The following is a 21,145-nucleotide window of genomic DNA, read 5'->3' as shown; positions in this document are numbered from 1 at the left end:
TCTTGACTTCTTAAAGGAATAGAACCATTTCCAGAGTGAATATCACCCTTCCAGGGGACATCTTAGGTAGACTATTCTTCCAATTCTCTTTTGTTTCATGTTCTGTTCTCTATTAGTAATATAAATGTATTCCTGTCATATAAAATGAAGAAATCTTTTTCTGGGAGAAACAGTAGGTATATGTTATACTTCTGGTTCTTTTAAGGTTGCCCCAGTTTTTCTTTTTATAAAATAGAATTGACTACATGTAATAGTTCCCAATCTTAGGGAGTAACTGATTTTCCAAAAATGTATAAATTGCCTTACATGTTTCAAGCTAAGTTATTTAGAAATATAAGATAGTAATAGTACTATTTTATTTCTACCACTCTGTTATAAACTTGGTGGTAATTAATACTACCACTTGCTTAATGTCATGTGACTCATTTCCCAAAGATAACTTCTGTTATGCACAGCTTGGATTCCATTGCTTCCTGCGAGTCATCTGAAAGTGTCTGAGTTATTCTATTAATTAAGATTTACTAGTATTTCATGGTGGTGCCTGAGGATATTTTATGAAAGAAAGTTAAGAATAAATAAACAAGGATCACCCTTAACCTCACTTAATGATTTGTAGGGCCATCATCTATGAATCTACCTAAATCTTTAGCAAACCAGTCTCAGAAAACAAACTCCTCCTGCCTGAGTTGTACCTTCACCTCCTCAGTGATGTAGAACTGAAGAGCGTGCTTCCTACCAAGGCAGGAAGAATCTCACCCAGATTTTGGATATTGTTACGAGGGTAAGATAGCAACTTTCAAAATGTCTTGTGCAGGTCATCGTTAGCAGGTCTGATTTGGTCCATGGTGTCTTATTAAAACTGTTTTAATTCATTGTCGACATTTTAAAACATAAAATATTTCACATAAACATCCTTTTCTTTTTTTAACCTCTCCTGAATACTCAGGATGGTTTCGTTTTATTTCCTAGTGTGGCCATCCACCAAGACTGAGGAGCAACTTGTTCTTTAGATACGGACGTGCACTCTCCAGTCCAGAAATGGCTAATCATTTATTATAGTATCACGTCAGTGTTAAGCATTTTCATCTTGGTTCCCACAGGCATTTCATGTAACACCGGATATGTTGTGTTTAATACTGTTCTTACAAGACCACTCATTACACATGGGATGAAATAACTGCCTAAATTTTCTGCATCAGATACTATTGAACATTTAGTTCATCATGTTCTATATTTATGATTCTAAGCTCACCGAGCAGTCTGGGGGTTCTCATGGAAAGTTATCTATGGGTGAATATGCAATATATGAACAATACTAGATTTGAACTTCAGTTCTTTTACTCCCAGACCTCAAGTCCTATATATATTTAAGTTTACTAATCATTAATATGGGCTTAATAAGTGTAGCTGGTTATAAAGCTGTTTTGAATGTTCAATGAAGTAATGCATATAAAAAATAAAAAATGTCTTGTGCCTTCTATAATCTAATATAGACATGTCCCAATTATACTAGTCCAGAAGAACTTTTGCTGAGCACGTCTCTATTTCCAAGTTCAGCAAAGTATTGGATTCATTTTGGAATTCTCTCCTTGGTATTTTATTAATGTCTTTCTCCATTAATATGAGGAAATGAAGGTATTTTGCAAAGAACTATCGCATCCTCACATTTCCCCTATTTTCTAGCCTCCCAGGGCCTGCATGGTTAATCTTCAAGCAACGCGGGACTCAAGAATCCTTTCACATTAGTGCGAACGTGGCTTACTGACTTTCTCTACTCTTTGGGGAGGAAATGTTATTTTTGTCATTTTACTGGGGCAGGAGAAGAATGTTTTTCATCCAACAGACAGGAAAGCTTTTTATATTAAAAGAAAAAATAAACAATGTACATACTATGTCTTTTCTATGCATATTAAGTCTGATATTAAACTTGAAGAAAAGGAAAAAGTAGATGATCAGGAAACCCAGAGTGAGGAGTGGTCAAAAACAGGATGAGATTTTCATGTAGGAAAAAAGTTATCTTCCCCTTGAATAAAATAGATAAATTGGAACAGTAAGATCTTAAACACAATCTGTTTCCATTTCAGTTAAGAAGAAATTAAAATTGGAAGTACAGTATGCAAATATAAACTTTTGCCAGAAGCTTAAACCTTTGGTGGATTTAAAATACTAAATAACTTTATTTCTGCTAGATAGTCATTGTTACTATTTACTGAATACTTTGGTGCTCAGTAATATTTTCTACCTTCCTCTTGATGAAAGAAGCGTGACAACCTGTACTGTCATTCCCAGTTATGCATTTAGCTGTTTTGCAAAGATCAGCAGTAATAATTGAAGCCAAAATAATATTGTTCATTCTACTTTACATTGTCAAAAAGATTTCTTCAAATGTATAATAAAAATAGATGAGAAAATGAATAAGAACTGGTTTGTAATATTGAAGATTTACTACTTCCTGTACTATTACCCATCTTTGGAACAACTGCCAATTGTGTGTGTGAGTGTGTGATGTAGAATAACAATTACAGGAGACTTTTGACATTTTTTTTCTTATTTTAACCTACAATGGTTAACGAACAGTCCCCCAGCCAAGGCTGATAGGGGGTGTGTACTGGTTCAGTTGTACAGACTGTTTACCATGGATATCTCTTCAATCCTGACTGGGCGGTGTTTGTTGTGATAGGTCAGGGTCCATCCTGAATCAGCTCTTAAATAATTTAAATATCATCCCTATACCTCAGAGTTAACGAAGACATCGTAGCCTGAGTCTGGTTTAACTGGTCTCTCCCTGTGTCAGGAATACGGTAATTCCCTCTCTACCCTTCTCGAGTTCTTATGGCTAGACTAATTAGAAAACTGACACAAGACCAAATTAACGGGAAGGGAAAAAAACACAATTTAATATGTGCACACAGGAGATCATAAAGGATGCCCTTAGAAATAGTGAACCAGCCAGCTTTTTATACTTTTTAGACAATAAATTTATGAAGTGACAGGACATAGACATTTAGGTTTAGGCGCTCATTAGTGAGGAATCTAAAAGTCTTGACTTGGGTAGTAAATTAATAAAGGAGTGACAAGGTTTGTTATGTAAGCTTTTTAACCCCGAATTCCATAGCTCTAGTGATCAGGTGTTTCTCTCAGCCCTACTGGAGCAGGGAGGGCACCTGTCACAGGGGAGGTTTATTTACTGCATTCAAGAAGACAAGAAAAGGTCAACGTGCCCTTTATCAAGGTGCTGTTTATCAAGTAATGTTAAATCAAAGTAATCAATATGCCATTGTGGGATATTTTGAGGAAGCCTACCCTGGGCCCCAACACCTACAAAGTAAAAATGGCCAGTGCCACGGGGAACCAAATGTTGTAGATTAGGTGGGGTCTTAAGATTCCATATCTATAAAATGGGGCTTATAATAGTGGCTCCCTCATAGAGTTGTGGGCTTTTAATATGCATCAAGTTTGGAGCAGTGCTTAAAACAGTATGTGTTCAGTAAATGTTAGCTGCTGCTATCACGATTGCTGTAATTATTATTGCTCTTCACATTATTACTCAGCAGAAATGTTGGACGGGTAGCATCCATAGTTGTGAAATCCATAGTTGTGAGCAGGGATACATTTGAAGGTCCTGGAGTTCAGTGAGATTAAAGAACATACCTGACTCGCATTCCCCTCCTGGTTCATGTTCTCCTTTCCCTGCCCCTACATCCACCTCGCAGGAGTAGCAAACCTAACTGTTGCAAAAGATTGTTACCTGGACAGTTTTTCCTTCTTAATATACCCTTTGAACATACTTCCTTATCTGAATTGCCCTGTACGGTAGCTTTGAAATATTTAGATGGGTAGCCTTCTCGAAGAAGTAGCTTACTCTACCTCTCAGAGCTGCAAATGCAATTAATAATGGAGACATTAGTGTGAAATAGAGGCAATAATATATAACCAAAAGGGCTGTTTGGCTCAAATAGAATGTATGTTTATAAAGCTATCCCGATGCCCAGAGCACTGTAATATATGTGCTCAGTTAACATAACTGTCATCTCCTTTCCTTCTATTTATCTTAATTTATTTTGTACCTCTATCTGTATTTTGGCCTTACTCTTTCATCTGGGCAATTATAACAACCTCCTTACTGGTGTTCCTTTTTCTAATTTCTCATTCTGTCCTCAGCCCCTATCTCCTATATCCTACCCCAAATAAATTATCACTAGATTACAAATTTTTAAAATATTTTTTTAAAAAGGAAGTAAAAAGAGCCTGAGAGTCTATTTTTGGCAATATGATGGCCTACAAATTTTGAAACTCTTCTATTATAATAAAACATTTTAAAATGATAAAGTATTTTCACATTTGAGGAGGCAAGCTAACCCTGGGGCTACTTAAACCCTCAAGGCATCTCTGGATATGGGTGCCCATAGAGGAGTATTGGAGTTAGAATTACACAGCTTTTGGCACAGAAGGACAAAAGATGGAGAATATGAAGGAGCAATTAAGACACTTGTGGGATGGAGCAAGAAGTTAAAGGGTGTCGGAGGTTACAACAGTGGAGACAATGGAGGAGAGACAATATTCGAAGATATAATGACTACAGGTATTTGGAAAAGATATACAGGAAGCCTAAAGAAAACCAAGCTGGATAAATTTAAAGAAAATTATACTTATACATAACGTTTAGACTCAAGATAGACATTCCAACAACAGGAGCCAAAAGATAGTGAAATATCTTCATAAGAAAAAGTAATTGTCAACTTAGAATTTTTAATGAGATGACATTTTTATATAAACAAAAATGGAAAAGGATTTACCATTAAAAGACCCTCTCTAAAGGAACTTCTAAGTATAGATTTCAAAAAGTAATTGAAAATCTTAGGTACAGAAAGCAGTAATGAATAAAAGTAACAGTAAGCATGAGGGTAAATCTAAACAAACAATGGTAGTTTATAGAAAGATAATGATGTCTATTTCAGTAGCACTAAAGAAAAACTAAAGTAGTAGATGCCGTTATCATATAAGGTTGGAGGCAGGTGATTAAAATTAAAGTATTCCAAGATCTTGTATTTTGAAGAAGAAGGCAATTGATTATCATCTTAAAAATGGCCATAAAATGGGATCGTTTGGTGAAGCTCAGTAAACACCTATTCACAATAGACACCTAGATTTGTTAAAATGCACCTTACCTACCAACGTCCTTCTAATTAAAGCCTTTAAATAGGATACATTTGTTTTCCAATTAATAATCTCTCTCATTTCTCCCATCACATTCATTATGTAACTACAATTACAAATCTTTACCCAATTATATATACTTAGTATGTGCTATGAAATCAATTTTAACTCATTCTTCAGTCATCATCATGAGAAACAACGCCCCTCATTCATTGATGTCTAGATCGTGTGTTTCACACAAGAAGCCTCACCAACGGTGCAAAAGCCTTAGAAGCACTATGTGTGTGGCTTTAAAATCAGAATGGTTGAGCCTGCCTCTACCTGCCTCTTCCCTGCCTGCACAGTGGTCCCTTTCTTCCCTGAATTCTACTCGTTTGTGCCCACACCAGCTCATCTGTAAAAATGGAGTTGATAATAGTACCTTATTTTTAGAATGATGGTATGAGTTAAAGGGGTTAATACATGTAAAATCATTTGGAGCAGTGCTTTTATTGCATACTACGTAGTTACTGTTGAGCTTTTGATTCTAAGTGATCTTGTTAGGAGACTTGATTGCTTCATTTAAGTCTAAAACAACTAGATTATAATTGACGGAAAACAAGGCTATGTTTTACACTACTTTGGGAGATGGAAAAGTAGAGAATGCAATACAAGATTAATGCTCACTGATTTACAGCATTAGTCACCCACAGGTGACTTAATATCACATTTCAGTTGGAGAGATGTTTGAGATCTGTTTCTAGTTAGCTTAGTGTGGTAATAAGAAAGAGCTGTTCAAAATTTTTGTGAACATGTACATGGATTCACAGGAGATTTCTCCTTGAAAAGTGGAAAAAATAGATTTGTAGATTGTGGAACTAAAGGAATCTCAAGATGAAACTAAACTAGTTTTAGGGCTTTGGGGAAAGCCTTTAAAATCCAGGACCTATGTTCCTCCTATTGAAAACAGAAGGGTTTTGTTTTTTTTTTCCTAAATTCCTTTCCAGCATCAGCCAGTGTTTTGCCTTAAGTTACATGAATCATCTGCATTTTAAAATGAAGCAGCCAAAATCCTGAGAAACTAAGGGACTGTTTCAGGAGTCCTCCAGTTAAGAGTTGGTGGATAAGAGGAGAGGTTTAAGGCAAAGTCCAGGAACCAGCTGGTCCGCTTTCCAGTCAGGCTCCCCCACCACGTCATGCCACCTCTGGTCCCACTCTGCAACAGCCTGTCACTTCTGTGTTCTGTGCTCACATCGACCGTATCAGCATTTGACATCTACCGAACAATAGCCAATATTTGTTTTTTATGTATATGTAATGATCTGTGGTTCTATTTATAGTAGTCACTTTTTTCCCCTTTATAAAAGATTGTAATGTACTTTTTTTATTTGTTATTTTTCAGTGACAGTTGACATTCAGTATTATTTTATATTAGTTTCAGGTGTATAGCATAGTGGTTAGACATTTATATAATTTATGAAGTTATTCCCTCTGATAAGTCTAGTATCCACCTGGCACCACAGATAGTTATTACAATATTATTGACTATATTCCCTATGCTGCACTTTACATCCCCATGACTATTTTGCAACTACCAATTTGTACTTCTTAATTCCTTCACCTTTCTCATTCAGCGCCCCTGACCCCTGTCATCTGTCAACCATCAGTTTGTGTATCTGAGTCTATTTCTGTTTTGTTTATTTTGTTCTTCAGATTCCACATACAAGTGAAATCATACAGTATTTGTCTTTCTCTGTCTGACTTTTTTCACCTAGCACAACACCCTCTAGGTCCATCCATGTTGTCTCAAATGGTAAGATTTCATTCTTTTTTATGGCCAAGTGATATTTTCATTGTATTACATCTTCTTTATCTCATCATCTATTGATGGGCATATCATGGCTATTATATCTTGGCCGTTATATCTTGGCTATTATAAATAATGCTGCAGTGAACATAGGGGTGTTTTGGATTTCTTCAGATAAATATCCAGAAGTAGAATTGCTGGGTCTTCAGGTAGTTCTATTTTTAATTTTTTGAGAAACCTCCATACTGTTTTCCATAGTGGCTGCATCAATTTGCAATCCCACCAACAGCGTAGGAGGGTTTCCTTTTCTCCACATCCTCGCCAACACTTGTTTGTCAATGGTATACTTTTTTTTTGTAATTTATTTTCAAGTACACACTTTTAAACCTTACATAGTAGAAACAGATGGGATAATTTTTAAAATTTCCCCTGGAAATCTACAGAGTGGATGTTTTGAGTCCTTTTTTGCCAGGTCGATATCTCAGTATGGTGTTGGCAGGAGCACCCATGTTCTGTAAACAGAAATTCACCCAATTTCCAAGTCTAAGGATTCTTGAGTCTTCAGTCAAAGGAGACTTAAAGGATTTAAATCTAAGAATAATGTACTTCCTAATTTAATCATGTATCCAAGTTAAAGACAGCCTAAAGGCCACCAAATAATTGATAAAGGAATAAAAATAAATAGCCCTCCCTACCTATTTGGGTAGACAAGTTTAGAAAAATGGCATTCAGGTAATAACGTTTTCCAGTTACAGCTTTATTTTATTAAGATTAAGAACAAATAGTAAACTTTTGATAATTTGTGCTTTAGCTTTAGGGCAATCTGTAAAAGTTTATATAATTCAATATATAGTCAATATATAGAAATTCTTGTAGTCAAGGAAAGCAGAAACAAAAGGAATGTAAGAACTTCTGAAAGAAAATTTATTTGCAGAATTTTTGTGAGGGTGCCTAATGTCTGCCTTGCACTGTGCCAGGTTCTGTGAATTCTAAAGATGGATACTTTCTCTTAGGTCATTCACAATCTACTAAAAGAGAAACACAAAAAGATAATGTTACAATGCAGCAGGTTCTGCAGCAGAGGTGTCACAGGTTGTCGTAGGAGTAATAATAACTAAAGTTATAATCTGGTTGGTGGGTGTGTAGGAGAAATGCCAAGAGGACTTCTTTTATATTAAGACCTTTTTCTTATGATTCCTAGAAACTTTGGTGAAGCCGTAGAGGCTCTGGTACATGAGCCTTTCATACTTTTCTCTTCCATTAATATGTACTTCCAATATGCCTCTCTTGCTTTCCCAGTCTTTCAGTCATCTTTACTAGAGGGCAGACTGTAGATCCATGCTATCCGAATTCAGATTCTTCCTCCTCTTCCTATTTGACCATGAGAGATTACTTCTCTGTTTCAGTTTCGTAAAAAGCGAGAGTAATAGTACCTACATCTCAGAATTATTGTGATGATTAAATGAGATAATACATGGAAAACATTTTTAGAATACTGGCTATTATACAGTAAAGCTCAAGAAAATTTTAGTTTTCATAATTACAAGTTTTGGTAGCTAAGAAACCAGGAACATTAAAACACAGTCTCCATGTTGACCATTTAGGTTCTCTTTCTAAAATGCTCATTTCTGTCAAATAAAATTTTCCATATTTTTTTTCCTTTCTAGCTCCAAGAGGCAAGCGAGGATGGAAAACCTTTTATGCTGTACTAAAGGGAACAGTCCTTTACTTGCAAAAGGTAAAAATAAAAAATAAAGCCCTCAAAACTTTATGCAATGATAGACCAGTTACCCAAAAAATATTCACTTTATACAAAGAAGCCACATAAAACACCCAAAAGACTGTTTAATTAACATCTAAATTCTTTTTTGGATTTGTTTTGTTCCTGGTAAGATAATTATTTTGGAAATTATGCATATAACATGTATAATATTTTATATATGTGTATGTGTTATGATGAGAGGAAACAGATGAGCCGTGTTCTAATTATGTTCAATTAGAAATGTTTAATGTAAGTTAAATTACACTTCATAAGGTCTGTGCAGGTACAGAACTATGGCAGCACTTGTTTCAATGGGTATTTATACTGTAAATTAGTTATATCTTTTATTTATTGTTAACAATATGTCTTTATTTAGTTATCTTCATTTAGATCCTCCCTAAGTCTACAAATATAGCATACCAAAATTTATGAGATACAGCAAAAGCAGTACTAAGAGGGAAGTTTATAATAATAAAGACATACAATAAAAAAAAATAAAATATCAAATAAACAACCTAACTTTATACCCCAAGGAACTAGAAGAAGAACAAACAAATCCCCAAGTCAGTAGAAGAAAAGAAACATTAAGATTAGAGCAGAAATAGATGAAATAGAAACCATAAAAACAACAGGAAAAAAAAATCAGTGAAACTAAGAATTGATGTTTTGAAAAGATCCATTAAATTGACAAACCTTTAGTTAGACTACTTAGAAAAAAAGACTCAAATAAGTCAGAAATAAAAAAAGAGATGTTACAACTGATGCCACAGAAATTAAAAGTATTCTAAGAAACTACACCAACAAATTAGACAACATAAAAGAAATGGATAAATCCCTAAAAAATACAATCTATTTAGACTGAATCATGAATGAATAGAAAATCAGAACAGAGCTGTAACTAGTAAGGAGATTGTCAGTAATCACCAATTCACCCATAAATCCTACCAAACTTTTAAATCTGAATTAATGCTAATCCTTCTCAAATTCTTCTAAAAAATCGAAGGTGAGAGGGAACACTTCTAAACGCATTTTATAAGGCCATCATTACCCTGATACCAACACCAGAAAGAAATACTACAAGAAAAGAAAACTTCAAGGCCAATATTTCTGGTAAATACATAGATGCAAAAATTCTCAACAAAATATTAGCAAATGGAATTCACCATCATATTAAAAGGAACACACACCATGACCAAGTGCGATTTATTCCTGGAATGCAAGAATGGTTCAACCAATGGAAATCAGTTAATGTGATAAACCACATTAACAGAATGAAGGTTCTAAATCACATGATCATCTTCATAGATGCAGAAAAAGCATTTAATAAAAATTCAGCACCCTTTTATGATAAAAAAAATTCAATAAATTAGGAATAAAAGGAAATTGTCTCACTGTAATAGAGCCACATATGAAAAGCCCACAGCTATCAGAGGACATTCTGTTTTGATTGGGGAGTTTATTCCATTTACATTTAAAGTAATGATTGTGAGAGAAGGACTTAGTATTAGTATTTTATAAATTGTTTTTTATTTTATAGCTCTTTTTTTTACCCTCTTTTTCTCAGTTGCTGTCTTCCTTTGTGTTTTGTTGATGTTTTATAGAAACAAGTTTTGATTGCTTTTTCATTTTCTTTTGTGTATCTTCTATAGGGATTTTCTTGGTGGTTACCATAAGGCTTACTTAAAACATTATAATTCTAGCAGTCTATTTTAATCTGATAACTTTTTTTCAATCACATACAGAAACTCTACACTTTTACTTCACACATACACAAAGTTTATGATATGGATGTCAGAATTTACCTCTCTTTATATTGTATATTAACAAATTTTGGTGTTTATAGTTATTCTTGGTACTTTTTTCTTTTAATATTTACAGTGGTGAACTCCATCAGTTATTTCTTATCTGGGAAAGTCTAAATCTCTCTATTTTTAAAGGACTAATTTGCTGAGTATACTATTCTTGGTTTACAGGGTTGTTGTTTCAGTATTCTGAATATATCATCCTACCCTCCCCTGACCTACAAGGTTTCTGCTGAGAAATCCTATGATAGTCTTAAGGGATTCTCTTGTATATGGCAAATCACTGTTCCCTTGCTGTTTTCAGAATTCTCTCTTCATCTTTGACTTTTGGCAACTTGATTATAATGTGTCTTTATGTGTATGTCTTTGGATTTATCTTCTTTTGAGATTATTGGGCTTCTTGGATCTGGATGTCTATTTCCTTCCCCATATTTGGGAAGTTTTAAGGTTTACAGCATCAAGCCACCCAGCTCTCCCTTGTCCCGAGTTGCAGCTAGGCATCCAGAGTATTCCAACTCTCTCCATCAATGCCCCATGTCAGGAGAGACAGATGCCATTTCCCCTGGACAGCCCTCTGATGAGCTCGAATGCCAGATTCACTCCACTCCTCTTTCTCCCATCCAAGGAAAAGCCTTAGGTTATGCACCTTTCTCCCAATCTTTGTTCTTCTTACCCAGTTGAATGCAGCTGTTCTTGGCTTCTTGCTTGCCTAAAATACTGCAACTTCTTAACTGTATTCTGGCATTCTCATAAAGGTATTTTGATCCATACATCATTGTTAAATTGATGTTTCTTTGAGGCAAACAAGAACTGAGAGTCCCTATTCTGTCATCTTGCTAATGTCACTCCTAGGAAAAGGTTTTTAAGTCTAACCGGACTATGATATAGTTTGGCATCTTTTTCTTTTTACTGTACTTATCACTGTAAACATTTTTAGATTAAATATTTTGTAGAAATATTTTTGGTCAATCTGGTATCTGATGACTAATATGGTTTTATTTTTTCCTCTTAATAGGTTTACAAAAACATTAATTTTAATTGCTTACAATATTTTCCATTAAGTAGATTTACCATAAATAATTCTTTTCCTATTTTTAAACATACTTTTTAAAATTTTTCAATTATAAATAATGGTGTGTGTGTGTGTATGTGTGTGTGTGTGCGTGCGGGCACATATATCTGTTTATTTCCTAAAGGTAGATTGCTGGTAGTGTCATGGATCACAGGGACAAGGTAGGAGCTGTTTAAAATTATAAGCGTACCTCAGAGATATTGTGAGTTCTATTCTAGACCACTACAATAAAGCAAATATTGTAATAAAGTGAGTCACAACTTATTTGGTTTCTCAGAGCATATGAAAGTTATATTTATACTATATCATAGTCTGTTAAGTGTGAAGTAGCATTATGTATTAAAAAAAAATGTACCCCTTAATTAACAATTACTTTATTGCTTAAAAAATGCTAACCATTATCTGAGCCTTCGGTGAGTTGTAATCTTTTTGCTGGTGGAGGATCTTGCCCTAGAACACCAAAGATCACTGATTACAGATCACCATAGCAAATACAATAATAATTAAAAAGGTTTAAATATTGTGAGAATTACCAAAATGTAACAAGAGACATGAAGTGAGTAAATGCTGTTAAAAAATGGCACCAATAGACTTGCTCTACTCAGGGTTGCCACAGACTTTCAATTTGGGGAAAAGAAAAAAAAAATACACAGTATCTGAGAATCAAAATAAAGCAAAGCACAATAAAACAAGGTATGCCTGTATTAAGACATATTTATAAGTTACTTTCATTAAGATTGAACAAGGTCTTTCATTCCCAATAGCAGTTTATGACAATATCTGTCTCATCAGAACCTATTCTCACCACACTAATTACTGATATTTGGATATTTAAAGAAAAAGATCTCATTCATTTTTGAGCTTTTTGTTTTCAGTGCACAAACATATGCCCTTACACACTTTACACACTTCTCTAGCCTTTCCACACTTTTGTTTCTTTGGGAGCCCTTCCCTTTGCTGTAACATCTACAATCCTGAGAATCAGATGGCAACTCGGTGTGTGATGACATCCACATTTGAACTACTGAGATAATAAACTGTTTTGACATGGAGATACAACTATTGAGGAGAAATATTTTTGATTCCTTTTTATTTTAAGCCTTCTAAAGTATTATAATAATGCCCTATATAATAAAATTGAAAGACTAATTCTTTTTAAAAGCAATCATTCTTAGGAGTCCACCCAGATCAATATTTTAAAGGACCTCGACTGCACCATAAAATATCTTATATTAACATTTTACATTATCACCAGAACAGCTTTGTAAGGAACACTTTTACAATTCTCTTTTTCCTATTTTTCTGTGGGATGGCTAGATTAAGAAGAAGCATATCTGACACAAACCTTTTTTTTTTCCTTTTGGAATAGGTTAGGTAAGGGATATTAGAGCATGGGATGCTTTACCTTGGACCACAGCTCTCTTTGTGGTTAAATAACCTTTGCAGAAAGAGGTATGGAATTAGTTGAAACCCAAAGTTACAAAAAGAAAAAAAAAAAGACTTGTGGCATCTTTCTAAAATGTACGCATTACTTTTAGAGACAAAACAATAGCAGAAATGTTGATATCAGGAGATTATCTATGCTCTTAGGTGTCCAGATATCTTATCTTTTCTTATTTCCCTATGGAATCAACACAGCTTCTAATTTATGAGTCAACTGCTTTGGCCAAAGCAGCATGTGTGTACATGCTGGGCCTACATTGGTCCTTTCAGCTAGCTTCATCTCTGCAGGAAACAACCCTTTGAAATTAAATTTCACATGTCACAGTTGTTTATTCAGTATAAATCCTATTCTCTTATACTTTTTCGTTTTCTCTAAAGTCTCCATAAGGGGCATAACTGTCTTTGGCAAAAACCATTTAATTGAATACCTAACCACAGGATTTCCACCCACTCCATCTCAGGGTGAGCCCGGGAATAGAGGGAAATGCTCTTGCATTCAACATTTGACAGAAGTGATGCAAAGAGAGATGCTGTTTCCAAGTTACAGTTTTCCCCATCTCATTGTCCTCTCAGATAAGTGAATTGGATTAGGTTGGACTCATCCAGATATAGAAGAGAAAGTCCTATATGTGGACAAGAGAATGACTTTGTAAACTTTGAAGTTTCAGCATCAGTTTGGATTAGAGCCCCAAAATTAGATCGTGTCTCCATATTTATGGTACCTCTGGAGTGTGACAAATATGCATTTAGGGAAAGTTGGGTGAAATTCTTCTTATAAAGTAAAAAATAGGACACAAAGAAAATGATACATTTGTGTAGGAGAGTGCAAAGTAGAGCTGTGGCCTACCTATCGGGTGGTGATTTCATCTGAATCAGTAAGAATGCAAACAATTCTGTAAAATAATCGACTTAGGATGAGAGTAAGCCTGAAAAAGGGCAGCCATGATTTGTATCCAATCTCTATTGTTGTAGTTGTTAATGCCTTTTAAATTAAAAAGGAGAGGTTGAAAAGAAATGACAAGTGCTTGAAATTTCATTATAGTAATCAACCAATAACCGTTCCCAGAAACTTTACACAAATCCTAGAGACTAGCTCATCTGTCAGTAGAAGCTTAATAATAGTGGGCCAGGTTCTTGTATGGATATATCTACTGATTTTTTTAAATTGGTTTCTTCCTGATTTATAAAATTTAAAAAGCAAAAGAACAGATAGACAAGACAAATAGGAAGATGTTTGCATCTGAAAACCCCAGAGACTTGTAAAGCTCACCTGGCGCTGTCTGCTGTTGAACAGGCCTTTGAGATGTTGAGCTGCTCACCAGAAACAGCAGTGGTAGGTATTTAGACCTCTTCCTCTTTGAATTACCTCTGAGTTGTAGAGTGTGTGAGTGTCTCAGTACTTGTACAGGGTGTGTCCTACAAAGAGCTTCTAATGTCCCATTGTTGGCTAGTTCTTAACTTGGCTGGAGTCCTAACGTGCCAAAGCATGACAGCAGATGCTACCCAAAAAGTAAGTTATATGATGCAGTATATGACATATTATTGCAAGATGACTTGGGGTTTGGACAGTTTGGGGTTTATATCCTCACATAACCATTTAGAGTTCATCATATGTCAACTCCTATTAAATTAAATGCAGGGTTTCAAAAGATGATAAGATGTAGTCTCTGCCTACAGAGGAATCTCAAAACAAGAGGAGAAACAGATACATTTGAACATTCACCAAACAGTGGGATAAATTAATAGATGGATGGAAAAGTTTTGCTGAGTAGGGCCCCCTAATCGTGCTCGCAAAGGTCAGAGAATGCCTTCCTGAGGAATGAATACATCTTGAACTGAGCAGGAATTTGCCAGGCAGGCAAGGTAATAAAAAGCAGTTAACCAGAGAGGGAAGAAATAAGAGATTTGAGAGAATGCCATGTTCAAAGAATGGCAGACGGTTTTTTATATTTGGATTATAGGATGAATGGGAAGTAGCAAGTGATAGAAACATGATGAAAAATGGTTTCAAATAACTAGTGCTTCATGAAAATGAAAGAGATAGTTTCACAGTATCGTAACTGCCCACTTCACAAAAGCAGTTTTCTTCCCCCGAAGGAATTTCAAGCATTTGAGTGTGAGCTGTGTGCTGCTCCCACTGACACCCAGATACTCAAAGGATTTAGACAGCATTATACTCCATGCTAGGCAGCTCTCTCACAGGCCCTGCTAGGTAAGGCATGTGCCCCAGAAGTGGCACATTGTTCTCTCTGTGCTCTTAGAATGCTAATATTAACATTCCTGGAATTCAAGTATAGCTGAGAAAAAAGGAGTAGTCACCCTTTCCTTTCCTTCCCCCTTTAGCCAATTCTGTTATTTGGGTGAGTGGTAATGAGAAAGGGCCCACTTTTTCTCTAGCCCAAGACTAGCTTAATTCAGTGTGTCAAAGACTTAGTGTACTACAGTAGGGTCTATGCCAGGTGCAAGGATGCAGAGATCATAGGATCTACCACCTGTTCTTAAGGGTCTCACTAGCACACTTAAAAGTTCTGCCACCATTCTAACCTTTTTATGACTCCTAGATTGACACTTAAAAGTGGACTTTGACTAAAAATTACTCTTCTGATACAGAGAGCCCTAATAGGAAGCAAATTAATAATGAATTCATCTATGAGATTAGGACTCTGCCAGTTTTTCAAACTGTATACACTGGAGATATGATTGTGAGCAAGATATAGTCCCTAAAAGAGCTTATGCTCCATCTGAAGAGATCAACAAATAAACATTTCAGTGCAATGTGATGTGTGCTACAGAGAAGTCAATATCCTGTGGAAGCACATTTGGAAGGACACATAACAACCTCAGGAAGAGAAGGGAAGATTGTGGAAGAATTCATGAAGAAAATGATACCTCAACCTACACTTAAAAGACAAATAGAAGTTAATCATATAGAAGATTCAGACAGGGAGAAATCTGTGTGGATGCCTGGATGTGTGAGACCACAGCACATTGAGGGAGCTGCAGGTTCAGTGGCGTATGAAGGGTGTCCCAGGCAGATTATGAAGAGCATATAAAAGCCATGTTTAGAAGTTGAGATTTTGTCTTGGAGCAATGGGTTTTTAATGGAGTGTGACATGATCGGATTTATATTTTAGAAAGATCAGCCTGGCTATACGATTGAAAATAGATTGGAGGCAAATTCAGTCAGAGACTTAGAGGCCAGATTAGCTTAAACTTTGGTAGAAGTAAGTGGGAAAAGAGAACATAGTCTAACTAGAGTTCAGTTTGTAGTGCTGAATTCAAGATGTCTGTGGAATAATAAATGGATCTGTCCAACAGGCAGTTATGAATACTTAGATTTGGAGCTGAGGATTGGGGCTAGAAATAAAGATCTAGAGAGTTATCAAAAAATAAGTAGGAATTTCAGCTTTGGGAGTAGATGATGTCACTGAGAGTTTGTAGAGTGAGGAAAGAATAGAGGATAGAACCAGTGGAAGAGATACTCCATATGTTCCCAAAGAGGAGTAGACAGTGAAAGAGTCTGAACAGTGACCAAAGCCAGGAAGGGAACAGAGAGACAGACAGACAGACAGACAGGTGTCAAGAGATGTTACATGCTGTAAAAAGGTTAAATTGGAATTGGTAAGTGGCACTTGAATTCAGCAAGAAAAATTATTGATAAAGCGATTGAAGTAGAATGTGTGGCATGCAAGCAGATTGGAATGAGAGTTAAAGACAGGCAGAGAGTATGTAGACAGCTACTTTCAAGAGACTTGACTTGTAGTTTCCGCTTGGATCTTCCCTCCACTCCCCCTTTACTGCTACCTCCCTTCTTGTGACTTTTGCAAATAACAGATCCCTGGAGTCTATCTCATTTCTCTGGAATCTCTTTTCTTTCTGTTATTGATTTTCCTCTAAAATGAAATAAGTCCTTTTCTTTCTTCCTTTTCCTTGGACAGTTCCTGACATTATCGAAGCTCTTGTTTTGCTTCTTCAGGTTACACACACTCTTCCTCATGACCACCTCGTTTCCCTTTCTGGCCCCCCTCGCTTAATGTTATTTGGTCATATTTGCCTCTGACTTTCAAGCAAACGGTAATTCCACAGAATATTGCAGTAGTAATGTCAGAACCACTTATAAAATGTCATATGGGGAGCTATGTGAGAAATAACATGGTGTCAACCCCCTAAAGAAGCTGGGGTTTACAGTGCAGATGAGAAGACCAGTCTTAATGCAAAGAATGGCTAGTGACATGATATAAACCAAGTGTGTAGGTGAGTGATGGAATAAAACATAGGGCGAATGGAGTAAAGTTAGGTGAATAACTGATTCTAGTTTCTAGAACTCTCTTAGGTAGAGCATAATAGGGCATTTATGGTACAATGTTGTTGTTGTTGTTGTTTTTTTCCTGTCTTGCAGCTAAGTAAGAATGCACTTTTAATCTTTATTTGGTTCTAGTACTTGCAGTCCCCTGAGCCTAGACTCATGCCCAAAAATGTTTACCCTCTTGATAATTATTATTATTAGAATATAAAGTGTTCATGGCAGAAGACTCTAATATTATCATTTTAATTCATATATGCTTTAAATTTTCAAAATTGCTATGAATAATGATAAAATGATTAAATTCCTGTTGGTCCTGATGATACATCGTTGTTGACGTCGAATATTAACCTCATATCCATTTGTTAACTGAGAGTGAGTCGTGTGCTAGCCAAATGCTTAGATAAGCCTTGCTATAACATAGCTTCAAAAGTTCTCTGTCGGTTTCTCTAATGGGCTTTGTGTCACTGCTAGTCTCTTCCTTTTTCTTGAAAATACTTTCTTGTAAGCTTTATGATGGTATACTTGTTACAGGTCTAGTTGTGACAAAACTGAGCTTTGTTACCTTAAAATAAATTGTCAGGTGATTGATGGAGTGGTTAAGAGTAACAGGTGTAGGTGGCTGGTTAGTGGATGGCAGTGAATCACTTGATTATTATATTATTCTCCAGACAAGGCTTTCACAAAGCTTCTAATGCTTTTATCTTTAGGAGCTAGAAAACAACTACTCTAACCCGAATATTTTGCCTTTACCATGTCTTTAGAAGGTGAAAAATCCATTATCTAAAAATTAAGTTTGCTGTCACAGTATTCTGGGAACTCTCTGTCCTTAATGCAAAGTCTTTTCTTGGATTGCTTGAAAGAGAGACTTGTTCCAGTTAACTGTACGTTTTTCTAAAAGTCAGATTGGAAAGGGAGGGTTTTATTTTGTTTTGTTTTGTTTTGTTTTTTGTTTTTTGGGTTTTTTTTTTTGGTTTTGTTTTTTGTTTTGTTTTGTTTTGTTTTTTGTTTTTGAAGTATAGGCAACATCATGAGTGAGCCTGGGCCAGCAGAAGGAGGATTCAGACCTTCCAGACTGTGATGATGGTGGCCAGTCTGAGGCTGATGTGCCAAATACTGTAGTGCCAGGAGCTGACTGATCACTGGCCTGGTCCCAAGAGCAAAAAGCCTTCCTGTATGCTCAGGGTATTTTTATTTCCTTTTGTGAAACTGCCGGCTCTGTGCCCTTGCACACTTTGAAAAGGCCATATGGACCTTCTCTCATTCTCTAAAACAATGAAAAATGCTTGAAAAAAAAGTTAATTAGGTTTTGAAGCCATGTTCTCTTAGGAAAGTAATGATCATATACACCTTTTCATTAGTCATAATTTAGATGAATGACCCAGTCCAGCAAAGAAGTATTACCATTACATAGGGGATATTTAGACATAATCATAATTTTAGAAAACTATAAATTCATGAAAAGACATTACATCTGAAGACACTTTATCTCCAAGGTTTAAGATATATAAACTATGCTCAGAAGGTGTCTTTTTACAAGCACAATTCCAGTTCAAGTGCCTAGCAAACAAACTGGTTTATTCCCAGTAAATATTCTGGTCCCCACATGAAGAAATGAGATCATGCTTTGTGACTTCCAAGTTATTCAAGTGAGAGATAGATCTAGAGCTCAACCTGTGTCCCTGTTTGCTGTTTAGGTCCCTAGGCAGTACTTTTCCCATCTCTCTCTTACTCTCCCTCCCTCCCTCCCTCCCTCCTCTTCAGTAAATATTATAAACACACCAATCATGTGAAAGTTGTAGAGGAAAACATATGAATTAGACACTAACTTGGTCTCATAGGGCTCTGGACTGAGTGGTGCTAGTGTGGCTGATGGACACACATCAATGTGGTCATAGACAGCGACCAGTCCAGCCTTTAACAGAATGTTAGTGAGGCCTGGAACTAAGAGGAGAGCAGAAAATAGCCTCCCACCAACAAAAACTCTGATCACTGTATTAGAAATACAGAAGAACTATGGAAGGGTGCTAGGGTTTTATTTCTGCTTTAAAACTGCTAAGACTTAAGTTTCTTAAGATATCGAGTCAGGAAATCCTATAATCTTTTTGAAGGGCTGCCAATAGTGTTATTTGCTCTCCCTTTCAGTTCAGCTGTGTAGTTATTAAAAAAGATAGATCCTAACTTTCTGGTTCACTCACCAGATTTATCCTACAAAATTTCCTGTGCCTCACTGAAGTCTGAGGCCTTATTGAGAAAGCATTTCAGATTTTTCGGGTTCTACTACATGTTCCTTTTCTATGTGAAATAAAGAGAGTTTAGATGCAGAATGTTTTAGTGCTGACAAAAGCCCTCCTACTGATAACTCCATAGCATTGTAACATGGAAGAAAGGCAACATACACGTGTTACTTGAACAAACTAAACATTTTGAATCTTTTGACTTGCTTATTCTCTCTTAATTTTCCTTAGTACAGTAATATGAGACATATGTTTCTGACTCTAAAATTGCTTATCTAACATGAGAAAATTAGATGAAATGATCCTTTAGGCTCCTTTCAGGTTTAAAATTCTATAAAAAGTGATTTTCAAATATCCAATTAGTTAAGCGATGGGCTAAAATATGCCTTCATTTTGTTCGCTATTATTCCTCGCTTCCAAATTTGTAGAAATTCAGCATTTTCTATGCTCCCTAGTAAAAGGAAACTGAAGCCGAATCATTTTTAGAAAAGATATCTAACCAGAAATACTTAGATATTTTTAAAAAGATAGTTATCAAATTACAAAAAAATACTTTAAATAACTTTTTTAAAAAAGTTAATAGACAGTTTAGGATCCAGTTTACTTTCAGTACTGACAAGTTTATTAATATACTCGTAGTTTCAAGAATGTGTTCTTAGCTCCTTCTGTCCGTATTCTCTCAGCGGAAATCCAGATCATTTCAACTTTGTTTTAAATTGTTTTCATTAGGTATAGCAATTTTACCTATTTAATAAGATATGAAGTAAATACTACTTTGAAACTGGAATGAGCATGTTTTTAATTGATGTTGATGAATTTCAGTTGTGATTTGGTCACTTTACAAATTGTTCTTTATATTCACCTAAGAATACAGATTTTCAGCCTGATGCCAATTATTTGCACATAATGTAGATGATTTTTGTGTTAGTTTGTTATTATTCAGATTCACAAGAGGTTTAATTAACAAGCTTTTTAGGAGGGGAAGGCATTTCATTTCATGCTTTAAATGAATTTGAAATAAATGGCATTATGAAATGACATTCTCGGTGCTTACTAGGGTAGCGGAGTGTTCTAATGAATCATATCAGATAACAAAGAGGTAGATTGCAAGTGAACACAGAGGAGGGTACCATGTTTTTAGGAATCCTTTTTGCCCCTTTTTTTGTTGTTGTTTGAGAAAATGGATAGTAATTAGATGTCGTGGAGCATTTTCTTTTCTTATAGAAGATGTCTTGATCGAATTTATCTTGCTCTCTGTTTCATATCTAGTTTATACAGCAAAGAGTCTTAGGTTTGAAATGGTTTGATTATAACAATTTATCCCTTACTTCTGCCTTCCCAATTTGATCACTTAAACCTTAGCTTCTACTTTAAGTAGTGAAAAATAAAGATGTCACAATGAATTCTGTAGGGTAGTTCCTTTCTTTTTATGTAATTGTCAGCCGTAACGTTTCCAATCTACCCTGGTTTTGCTCATTTTTTATGGACTTGAGTTTCATTTTCTAGTGGGAATTCAGAATTCCAAACATAATTTTGTTTGTATTTTGCCTTTTTTTTAGTGGTGAAATATTACTGTAAACTAG

At 35.5% G+C, this 21,145-nt stretch overlaps 1 protein-coding gene across 1 annotated transcript in view; it reads left to right on the top strand.

The window, feature by feature from the left end:
• The window catches only part of PSD3 (pleckstrin and Sec7 domain containing 3), a 364,145-nt gene that overhangs the window by 299,952 nt on the left and 43,048 nt on the right, over positions 1-21,145 (top strand). The window contains exon 12 of the mRNA XM_015592799.2: positions 8,611-8,681. Within this exon, the coding sequence (XP_015448285.1) occupies positions 8,611-8,681 (71 nt within the window). The remainder of the gene's footprint in view (positions 1-8,610; positions 8,682-21,145) is intronic.

Source organism: Pteropus alecto, unplaced genomic scaffold (genome assembly GCF_000325575.1).
Source record: "Pteropus alecto unplaced genomic scaffold, ASM32557v1 scaffold24, whole genome shotgun sequence".
NCBI lineage: Eukaryota > Metazoa > Chordata > Mammalia > Chiroptera > Pteropodidae > Pteropus > Pteropus alecto.
The sequence above is the reverse complement of the archived record's forward strand: the minus strand, read 5'-3'. Positions and strand labels throughout refer to the sequence as shown.